General features: G+C 34.3%; 1 protein-coding gene across 1 annotated transcript in view; it reads left to right on the plus strand.

Annotated features, from left to right (window-relative positions):
• Positions 1 to 12,289, plus strand: part of LOC127423078 (cadherin-12-like) — a 237,542-nt gene that overhangs the window by 149,163 nt on the left and 76,090 nt on the right. Inside the window, exons 4-6 of the mRNA XM_051667111.1 lie at positions 2,716 to 2,835; positions 7,665 to 7,832; positions 10,267 to 10,454. Coding sequence (XP_051523071.1) covers positions 2,716 to 2,835; positions 7,665 to 7,832; positions 10,267 to 10,454 — 476 coding nt within the window. The remainder of the gene's footprint in view (positions 1 to 2,715; positions 2,836 to 7,664; positions 7,833 to 10,266; positions 10,455 to 12,289) is intronic.

Raw genomic sequence — 12,289 nt, forward strand, 5'->3', positions numbered from 1 at the left:
AAAGTTAGTGAAAGTTTGTGCTTTATTCTTGGTTACAATTATAACCGGTGCAAAACTACAGAGTCAAAATTGCTCAGTTTGTTTAAAAAGACATATTTGTAGGGAAAAAGACAGTCTGCTCTTGCATCAATTTTTTTAAACAGGCCTACTATTTATTGTAAAATATTCTATTTAGACCTTTCAAACTCAAAAGTAATTTAGTCAAAAATGTGGCAGACAGGCTTAAAGTATTTGCAGTTTTCTTTGTGCTTAAAAGGATAATTCACCCAAAAAATACAATTCTGACAATTTTCTCAACCTCATGTTGTCCCACATATGTATATGTCTTAATTTCGTGGAACACAAAAACACCCAAAAAAAAATAACATGACATGTGAGCTATATGTGTGCATCTACTGAAGCCATACAATAGCTGTGTGTGAGGAACAGACCAAAATTTAAGTAAATATTCACTGATTATTCGCTGAGGGTCTGAAATGGATTACAAAAGTCATATGGACTATAAAAATGGCATGTCAACACTTGGTCCCATTGGTCCTATCGTTTTTTCATAACCAAACTACAGTGGAAGGGGAGATTTTCTGTGAATAGTCACTTGTATTTTAGTCTGTTCCTCACAAAACACTTTCGTATGACTTCAAAAGACTTTGAATATTGTCACTGGACAACTTTGGACAAGTTTTATGGTATGTTTTTGTCATTTTGTAGCTTAACAGACCTGTCCCCTTTCACTTTCACTTTGAGAAAAATAATGGCCATGGTATTCTTCAAAAACTCTCATTGTGCCTATAAACCCCCTTGCTTTTGGTAAATTCACTGCAACACACTACCTCTTGTGGCTTATAACTAAAGACATGACAAAATGCTGCCAATCAATGATGTTGTTAGCCATGCTAATATTCAACACAGCATATCCACTGGAGGCACATTGCAATCATCTTCACAACAGCTTTCTGCTCTCAAACATGAACAAGTTTTTTTGTTTGTGGGATTAAAGCTTTGATCTGGTTCACCTAATGTTCTAAAGCCATCTGTTAGCAGCAGGGTGCTATGCTAATAAAGGCACAATACAGACAATGTGCCGATTAGACTTGTGTATGTTGACAAATAACCAGAACCTGCTGTAAATGCTTTTACCAGTAATATCTATTGGATAAATCACAAAAGTTTACTAAAAGCCAAGCACTTTACTGAACTAGCATTTCCCTATGAAATGTATACATACAGTACATAACTCCGGTTAATCAAACTCTCATTAAATGGCTCAGCATCCCATTAATGCAGTGGCATATTAAAAGTATTTTTTGCCATAAGAACCCCTCAGATGAAATGTAAACAGATCATTTATGTGGATCCTTCAAGACCCCTACTAGAAAGTCTTTAAGAAACGAGGTTGTGAATCATGTTTAAGAAGCTTGGAAACTTGGAATCATATACACCATTCAGCCACAACATAAAAACCACCTGCCTAATATTGTGTAGGTCCCCCTCGTGCCACCAAAACAGCACCAACCCACATCTCAGAATAGCATTCTGAGATGATATTCTTCTCACCACAATTGTACAGGGTGGTTATCTGAGTTACTGTAGACTTTGTCAGTTCGAACCAGTCTGGCCATTCTCTGTTGACCTCTCTCATCAACAAGGCATTTCCATCCACAGAACTGCCACTCACTGGATGTTTATTTATTTATTTATTTTATTTTATTTTATTTTTTTTTGCACCATTCTGAGTAAATTCTAGAGACTGTTGTGCATGAAAATCCCAGGAGATCAGCAGTTACATAAATACTCAAACCAGCCCATCTGGCACCAACAATCATGCCACGGTCCAAATCACTGAGATCACATTTTTTCCCCATTCTGATGGTTGATGTGAACATTAACTAAAGCAGTGCAGTGATTTTATGCACTGCACTGCTGCCACACTATTTGCTGATTAGATAATCACGTGGATGATTGTTGGTGCCCGACGGGCTGGTTTGAGTGTTTCTGTAACTGCTGATCTCCTGGGATTTTCACACACAACAGTCTCTAGAATGTTCTCAGAATGGTGCCCAAAACAAAACAAAAAACATCCAGTGAGCGGCAGTTCTGTGGACAGAAATGCCTTGTTGATGAGAGAGGTCAACAGAGAATGTCCATTCTGACTCAAACTGACAAAATCTATGGTAACTCAGATAACCACTCTGTACAATTGTGGTGAGAAGAATAGGGTTGGCACTGTTTTGTCGGCATGAGGGAGACCTACACAATATTAGGCAGGTGGTTTTAATGTTGTGGCTAATTGGTGTATAGTGGGATCCAAACTTGAGGAACCAATGATGATGCATTTCAGCATTTCTTAGTATTTGGTAAAACTCCCGTTTGCTTTAATTATAACATGCATTCGAGATGGTATGGACGCCACACTTTTTTGCAAAACCTGATGATCCATGTTATCCCAGCATGATTTAAGAATGTTCCAAAGAGCATCTTGCTTGCCTCAATGGAAGCAAGGGAATCTGACCTTTTGTACAAATGAGTTAAATGTCACAAATTTGCACATATTTTATTAGAGGCCAAGAAATAGTCCTGAATCTTAAATATTTATTTTTTTCATTTTATTTTGTATATTCTACTTTACTCATGCTGTTTAAAAAGAAAAATAATAATAATAATAATAATCATAATAATATACAGTATAATGAGTAATTTCCTTTGTCTGTTTTGCAGGTACATATGTGATGAAGGTGACCGCAACAGATGCAGATGACCCCACATATGGCAACAGTGCACGAGTGGTGTACAGCATACTACACGGGCAGCCATACTTCTCTGTCGACCCCAAGACAGGTGAACCACTCCAGAATGTTTTATAGCAAATATACAGACTAAGATTTGACCTGTTAGAGATAGTTCACCTAAAATAAAAATATATCATAATTAATCACCCTCATGTTTTTCCAAACCTGTTTGGCTTTCTTTCTTCCGTGAATCACAAAAGGAGATGTTAGGCAGAAAGTTACGGACTGACAGCCTCAGTCACCATTCACTTTCATTGCATATATGATGAAATTCTTACAACAAGTTCCTATCCTTTGTTTGTGTAATAAAACAGACTCAACCTAGCTCATTCATTACACAGGTTTCAACATACAGTAATTACATTCATTGACCCTATTACTCAAATAAGCTCTGGGGTTTGATTTCATAATAATGTGGCCAGCCTGTAAAATGGATTTGTAACAAGGCTCCACTCTGAACTGTAATTCATTTTGAATAGTGGAAAAGCAACGCACATCCCGTTAGCTAAATAAGCACAGAAAGATATATAATTACTAGGGATGGGCATTTTCGAGTAATTTTGTAGTCTTTATTCACAAACGTTACCAAGAAATAGGGATGCTTCGATCAGGAATTTTGCAGCCGATACCGATCACCGATCTTCTTGTCACCTGATCGGCCGATACCGATCCCGATCATTTCACCTTTTATCTGGATATCTGTCATAACTGGCTATATGTAAGCTTCTACACACTGTCACTATTAATTTAACTTTCCTCTTCCTCTTTAATATCACTTTGCATACTGTTGTTTTTGCTGACAAAAACAGATTAAAAAGTTTAAAAGGCTCTAATAAAAAAGAAATAAAAAAAAAGCTATTTTTAAAAAGACTTTAGATCAAGTATAGGCTTACAACATATTCTCTATATTAAGATAGATAGTGCAATTAAACTTCATGTGACATTTTTGGTGATTGGTTCATTGTCATTATTTCATATAATTATTATTATTCCTTATTATATTTTTGCATTATATTTAATACATTATATTATGGTTAAATATGGTATATCTTAATATTGTATAAATAATGATTATGTTTATAAATTCCTTCCCTGCCTTTTCATTTAGTTGGATGATTGTATTAATAGTTCATTTTTCACTTGTTGCTGCTAGAACTTTAATGAGGGAAATACACGCTCTCTCATTAGGGCAAGAGATGAAAGGAAAGCATAGAAAGAGTGCATGTTTCTGGACTCTACAGGTGCTACTATTGTTTATGCTGTTTAATCAGGAGATATTTAGTAAAGATGTTTGAATTACACCACATCTTGTAACTTACGTTATTACTGAGATAAAAAGGACCGTTTCACAGCTCGCTCTGTTTTCCTTTGTCACGTGTGAAACGTCACATTAACAGTATAGTACACAAACTTTTAATATTCTCCATACCTCTCCCACTGCATCGCTCTTAACTGCTAAATCAAGTTTTTGTTTTACAACACAAATGTTTTATTGCAATAAAGAAAAAGAAAACAGCACTGCACATACATACAGGAGGACATAACAAAAGGGGAAAAGAAAGATACAAAATATACAAACAGATCAACAATGGGAACATTTTAATAAATCTGTTATTCTTGTTATTATTTATGAGTTTAAGATAACACTATGCCAGTATTCCTCACACTCCGTGATGTCATGACAGTGCTGCTGAAGTCTTAAAGGAGCCGAGCATCTTTTCCAACATGAGCATTCGGTTTACGCATTCGAACAAAATACCGATCACTGACCGAGTCATAGGACGTAGATATTTGTAACGTATGCTGGCTGCTGACAATGATGGCGAAGACGACGTGAAGATGAAGAACCCAAGTGCAGTTTATTAAATATAACCAATAAACCCTAACTACAAACGTGAAACATAAAACATAAACATGAACATGAACTTGACTACTAACATGGCTTGACTATACACATACACATACACATACACATACACATACACATACACATACACATACACATACACATACACATACACATACACATACACATACACATACACATACAATACTTCACAACTAGACAATGAAAACATGAGGGCTTAAATACAAGACATGGGAGAATATAAACCAATGAACAAACAGAACTCATAACAAGCTAATTAAACAATAACCCAATGAAAACATGACACAAGAACATGGAGTAAAAACAGAAATCACATGACAAGGGAAACAGGAACACATGACATGAACCAGGAACTAGAATTTCAAAATAAAAGACATGAATCAACACAATACACATGAATGGTTTCTAAATAAGCTAACTTTAACAAACTATACTTTTATTTTGGGGATAAAAAATAAATGAACCATATGCATTAACAAAAAATAAAATAAAAAAGATTTAAAAATAACTGTAAAAAATATTTGTACTCAACCGGAGTTAAATAGAAACCAATATAGTCAACATTAGGGTAATGCACATACAGTATATAAACTCTGAGTCTGCATAAAGGCTATCACATTTTTATCTATTTCACATGCTATTATTCATAAAAAATAAGTGGTGAAATGTGGCTTTTTATAAAATGTGCTCTGCCCATGTTTCAGATATTTAATGCACACACCGGTCAGATAAGCTTCTGAGTTTCTCGTACCGCTTCACATTTCCTTTCCACCATAAAAACAGATCCTCGTCCGTTGATATGCATGACTCCAATCAGAAATGAATACCAAGAGAAGTAGAATTCAATAAGAATCAAAATATTACAAATAGTGCCACACGTGGCCTTGCTTGAAAGCACACATAGACGCCATCATGTCTTCTTGTATCATCCAACACCTCAATGACATATATCCCAAAAAAGTAAACTCACTTTAAGCAAATGGATTTTCTGTTTTTCAAATGGCTGTGAGAACTGCAGCATCATCAAAAGCTGCAGCAAAGAAATAGACTTTTATTTTTTACCAATGAATATTTTGTTTATGCGCTATTCAGGAACGTTTAATAAAAATAAAAGTGAATCTACACACAGGCTTACCCTGCATTCAATGGAGTGTAATATTCAATATGCAAAACTAAACAGTACAAAACACAGACTTAGGGTATAAGATTGCTGGAGCATGTGCAAGCTTTTTTCACTTGTACTAAGGATGATTATGGCCCTCTTGAACAAATATGAAGCATAGCAAATGTGGAATACATGAATAAAAATAGAATATCTTGATATCAGCAAATCCTGGGGGACTCAGAGGATGACATTGCACAGCTGAACAAATCAAATAACTGTTAAGAAGAAAGAAAAATCAGGTTTTCATAACAGGCCATATAAAAAAAATCCCAATACAAACCGACTGTAAACAAAGCAGAGAGAGGGAAACAAAGGCACAGGGGGTAAAATGCATCAAGACTGAGAGTGGGTGAGAGAAAACAGACCCACGGAACACACATCTTAAAGGAATAGTTCACCCAAAAATGAGCATTAACCCCCACGTCATTCAAACATGAATGTTAATCTTCCGCGTGACACTAAAGGAGATCTTAGACAAAATGTTCAAGCTTCTGTTTTCAATACATTAAAAGTGGATGGTTTTCTATACTGACAAGGACATAAAAGCACCATAAAAGCAGTCCATACAACTCATGCACAAAGACTTTTGAAGCCATATGAAAGCTTTGTGTGAGGAATAGATTGAAATTTAAGTTAGTATCCACTGTAACTATCAAACCTCATTAGCAGTCACATTATTAAATTTGTGGTGATCGATCATGTGACATACGAGAACAAATGCTGTTTGCCGTCAATGACGTCACAACCTGGTGCGAAGTGAACTGAAAAGAAGTGCAATACCGTATACAGTAGTGTCATATGTTGATTTGAACATTTTGAAACTTTAATTGTTTTTATTTGTTTTTTTTTCTCCTTTTTGGAGCTTGCCAGTATCCATACACTTTCCTTATATTGGAAAGCTTGGATATTCTGCCTCGGACAAGATCTCCTGTTGCGTTTCACAAAGGAAGGAAAATAATGCAGGGTTAGAATGAAGGGTTAGAATTTATTTTTGGTGAATTCCCTTAAGAGGTGACATCCAAAAGTCAGAAAATATATCTCTTTGATGGTGCTTCCTTTAACACAGGCTCAGAGAATCACATGTGACATCCCTATTACAGTTCATCTGGAAACAGTATTGTATGAAGTTTTGTGACCTTCTTAACCATTAACTGCCATGTCTATTTCATCTGATGAAGTGCTCTCTTGATCTGTAAGAAGCTTGATCTGTTCTAATTGAGAACTAAGAGGTTAGCCAATCATAACACAAAGTATGTGTTTATAGAAGTCTTAAAGGAATATGTCACTAGAGCTGAACATAGAAACTTACTGCCACTAGTGCTGCAGAAATGGCACACTGCACCTTTAAGTTCAATTTCAATAGTGCAAAAGAAATCCATTGCAGTAGAACATCATCATCATCATCATCATCATCATCATCATCATCTTCATCATCATTATTATTATTATTATTATTATTATTATTTTGCACCTCTCTATTTCTTATCTCCATTGTGTATGTAATTACTTTAGATTTCCATTCACTTCCATTTTTAGCAGGCCTCTTTCACAGGTATAAACCCTATTCTTCTACTCACTTTACCTTCTTTTTCTATAATCCGATTCTCCATACACTGATCCCTGCCTGTATTCACTGTTCTCTTCATCTACACTCACTCTACCTCACTTTCCCCTTATCTTTCTTCTATTCTGTCTCTTCTTTCCATTAACTATCTCTCTCTCTCTCTCTCTCTCTCTCTCTCTCTCTCTCTCTCTCTCTCTCTCTCTCTCTCTCTCTTTTTCTTTCTTTCTTTCCTTTTGTGTGCATGCAATTTTCTGTGAGTAGGAGTAATCAGGACAGCTCTACCCAACATGGACCGGGAGGTGAAGGAACTATATCAAGTTCTCATCCAAGCCAAAGACATGGGCGGCCAGTTAGGCGGTCTGGCAGGGACCACAACCATCAACATCACACTGAGCGACGTCAATGACAACCCACCCAGGTTCTCCAAAAGTAAGACACTGGATCTCATTTAAAGGCTCCACAAGAGCTTGACAAAGGCAGGATTTGTCCTATCCTAAATTTTAAAAGCGTACATTAACTAAAAGTTAATTGTGTCAACTTTTAGAAGTACACTAGCATATAGCTAAAAGACATACTAAAGCAATAAAACATTTTTTTTTTTATATATATATAAATGGGTCACATTTGATCAAATCTTGCAGCTAATATAAACTGGCAGCAAAAAAATAAAAAATAAAAAAAAAAATAATAATAATAATAATAATAATAATAAAAAAAATAAATAAAATAAAAAATAAAAAATATATATATATATATATAACAGCAGGTACTTGGTAAGCAAATGATTAATGAGAAGTTTTAATCAAAACCTTGGCCAAGTTTTAGGATCTGTTCGAAGTGGGCCAGGGAACGGTCTTATTCATTAATAGCACCATATTCAATAGAGACTGTCCATTTTTATTCTATTTCACCAAAATATGATGAAGTAAAGCAATTTGATGACTTTCAGGTTGAGTTCATTCTCATTCCAACCAATTTAATTCATTTATTATGGAGAAAATGTGTGCCAGCTTTGAACAAAAACATTAAACAAAAGGGACCAGAGCCTTCAGACATTTGATCCTAATTACATTCTTGATCTTTTCATTTAAAACCACATTAAATACACAGTAGAGTCCATATCTGTTAGCTTTGAGGTCATCTATATGGTAGTGTACTCCAATATGTTGACAAAAAGAACTTTGTAGCAGATAAATGCATTGATTTTTTTTATTTTTTATTATTATTTATTTATTTATTTATTTTCCAGGGAAAATGGTTTAAAGACACTGATGACTCATCAAATGCATACTCAAATCTGTGTCCAATAAAGTGCCTTCTGGAATGAGAAACCCTTATATTTGTAGTTTCTACCTTACTTTATGCAGTCGCACAAATGCACTGATTTTTTTTTTTTTTTTTTTTTTCCAATCTGTTTTCCAAATGCCAAGCAAGTACAGGCTTCATTTACACTTTCATAAAAATCGTGACAACTTGCTGTTCATGAGCACTGGTGTTCCTGCAGTGCAAATATTGGTAATACCCTGGGAGAGAAGCAGATTTTCATCAGTATGTCTCAGAGGATGGCACTATGATTACTTCTCTCGCTCTCTCTCTCTCTCTCTCTCTCTCTCTCTCTCTCTCTCTCTCTCTCTCTCTCCTTGTTTATCTTTTTTGGTGCACTGCACTAATGCATCTAATGATCTTAATTAGTTGAGGTGTTTTTTTATTTTTTTATTTATTTATTTATTTTTTATTGCAGGCATGGCCACTCAACACATTTATTTGTACTTATCAGTATGAGCTGTTTGTGTCTAGAATGAATGCATCTACACCAGTGTGCATGGGGGTAACTAAGTAGTGATGTTACTAACTTGACTACATTTTAGCTTCTTTCTGCAGCATTACAGTTGTAGGGTGATTCTCAAGAAACCTGTCAAGAAAATGTGCAGGTCATATTTAACCCCAAATCAATACAAATAAATAAACACATAATATAAAAAAAAAAAAAAAAAAAAAAAATGGAGCCTACATTTAGGGTCAATAAGCTTTTTTGCATTGTGTCAATATTTTCAGGACTTTTAAGCACATTTTACCCACAATCTCATAACAAAGTAATTTTTCTTCTGTACTGCATTAAAGAAAATGTAACTGTTTATATATATATATATATATATATATATATATATATATATATATATATATATTTTTTTTTAATTATTATTTATTTATTTATTTATTTTAATCAGAGAAAGTTAAAAGTTAGTACCATTGAAGTCCTTATAATAGCGGTAATGAAAAATTGGGGTTGAAAAATGTGCATAACTATCATAAAAATAATGTTGCAATGTAAGAAAATCTTAATGGCAATTGTTTCATTTTCTAAATGCAGAATATATATATAATTAATTAAAAAATATAATTATTATTTTTTTTTATTTTATTTTTTATTATTATTATTTTTTATATATATTTATTTATTTATTTATTTATTTTTTGGAGTAAATTAAGACCAGGACATTAATCCCCCAGTTGCTTTTTTCAAAACAGGTTAGCCTTTCCAGTATATATATATATATATATATATATATATATATATATATATATATATATATATATATATATATATATATAAGCTACTTTTTCAAACAAGTAGCAGTATAGCATAATTGTTAGCACTATTTTGAATGTTATATTGTATTGTGAATTGAGGCAATAATCAAACACACTCTCCAACAATAATGTTATCTCTCTCATACAGAGCATTGGGAAATTTGATTCATGTTGGTGAATCGATTCATTCAGACATGAACCGGTTTAAAAAACAATTCCCCAATGCTGGTCAACATGTGTTTCTGAACAAATCATTGTTTGTATTCTTCAGGTATATTTCACCTGCGTGTACCAGAGTCATCAGCAGTCGGGTCTGCGGTTGGCCGAATCAAAGCTCATGATCTTGACATAGGAAAGAACGCTGAGGTGGAATATAACATCGTCCCTGGAGATGGAGGGGCCATGTTTGACATCACCACCAACGAACACAATCAAGAGGGAATAATCATGCTCAAAAAGGTAAATCCTTATTTAACGTGTTTGAATTACTTTTACTAACACATTTAAATGACTATGGAAAAATATAGTTGCAAACAGCAATTGCAGAAAAAGACACATCAGTAGCATGTAAATTGCAATAAGCATCATCCAAAAAACAAAACAAAAAAAAGACTGATTTTAATGGTAATTAGTTCAAAGGGCAATTTTAACCTTCATTTACAACTTTACACATGTATTTTTAATGTGCCAAAGTGTTGCCAAGACATCAACCTGTCTCAAATTATCTCATTGCTATAACTGATTTGTACATGGCTCGTTGTACATATTGTGGCACTTTCCTGGTGAAATGAACCCTAGAGGCACTACAACAATATTTATTTATTTATTTTTTTATTTTTTTTTATTTTTTATTTTTGTTCTTCTTTCACACAAATAAAAGATTTAAATCAATGACTTCACTGCATGACTTTGCAACTCAACTCTGCATGAGATTTATGTTTCAAGTAAACTTTCAAAAATTTTAAGCTGAAGAAAAAGTCCAATTTGGGCAATTGGTGGCGCTAGAGGGTTTCCCAAAATGGCTTGGTTTCGAAATATCAAATAGAGCTTCACTTTTAAGGGCAAATACCTTGGAATTTAATGTTTAGTCTATCTGAGTTGCCGTAGTCTTTCAACGCTGAGTCCTCACTTGTACTGCAAACTGCACTCTGAGAAACGCCAGAGAGCCCATTATTCATATAACCGCATTATCAAAACATCAGTCAAACGTCGCTGTTGAGAGCACTTTGGGGTAATTGTGTCTGGCATTAAGAACTCCCCCAAAGGTAAACTAGAACATTCAACTCCGCAGGAGAGTACGCAAGGTGACTTTTTCTGATTTGAGCCAAGTACTTAAATACTGGCACCGTGACAGGACTTATTAACATGGGGACGCATCAACATCTCATCATATTTTCTCAGCTGTGTCTTCACCTACCAGAATGGTAACAGCCATGTCAATAAAAATAACTGCAGTTTTAGGTATGCATTACAGTGTACTGGTGTAAAATCAGTGGAATGGAACTGTGCAGGATCACTGTTAGTGTAAATGGAGATAGATGGGAGTGGTGAGTTCTAACTGTGTCCATATGCTTTCTTCTAAATGCACACAGCATGCACGACAATTAAACAGGCAAGGATCTCCTCTGTACTCTCTACAATAAATACTACATACCATCTATCACAGGAAGTGAGAGGCAAATAAAAGGAAATGGGTAGATTTTGATGACTGCAATATCAAATCAAATCAAATCACTTTATTCTCAATACTACACCTTCAAAACCAAATGGGTTAGGTCTATTCCATGTCTAATCAACCAAATGTCATAAATTCCCCAGCTGGAACTTCTGATTTTGTTAATATTCTTTCTTAAGAAAAAGAAATGACAATTTTCACTTATGATTTTGAAGCAAAACTACAGGTCAAAAAATAACATTAGAAAGGTGCACCATCTTTATTTTTTATTTTTTTTACACAGATAATGGTAGGTCTATTACTAAAATCAGTTGACTTCAGCACCCCTTGTTGCATTATATGCCAGTGGTGTGAGTCCAGAAAATGAAAAAAGCACTTTTTATTGTTGTTACTGTTGTAGTGCCCACAACTCCAGAAACATTAGAGATATCTTAATATCATTTTAGATTCTGGTTCAGAACAAACTTTTATTTTTGTATATTCCTTTTTTAAGGCCATGTCTGGTTAAATCCTAGAGATATGTGTCTCTCAATGTGGTTCCATGTGTAAATTGTTAAATTTTTACACATTTTCAGTGGTTGAAAACCAAATGTGGGTCACATGGTATGAAGCTAGTTTT

The sequence above is a fragment of the Myxocyprinus asiaticus genome, chromosome 32, assembly GCF_019703515.2.
Source record: "Myxocyprinus asiaticus isolate MX2 ecotype Aquarium Trade chromosome 32, UBuf_Myxa_2, whole genome shotgun sequence".
Taxonomy (NCBI): Eukaryota; Metazoa; Chordata; class Actinopteri; order Cypriniformes; family Catostomidae; genus Myxocyprinus; species Myxocyprinus asiaticus.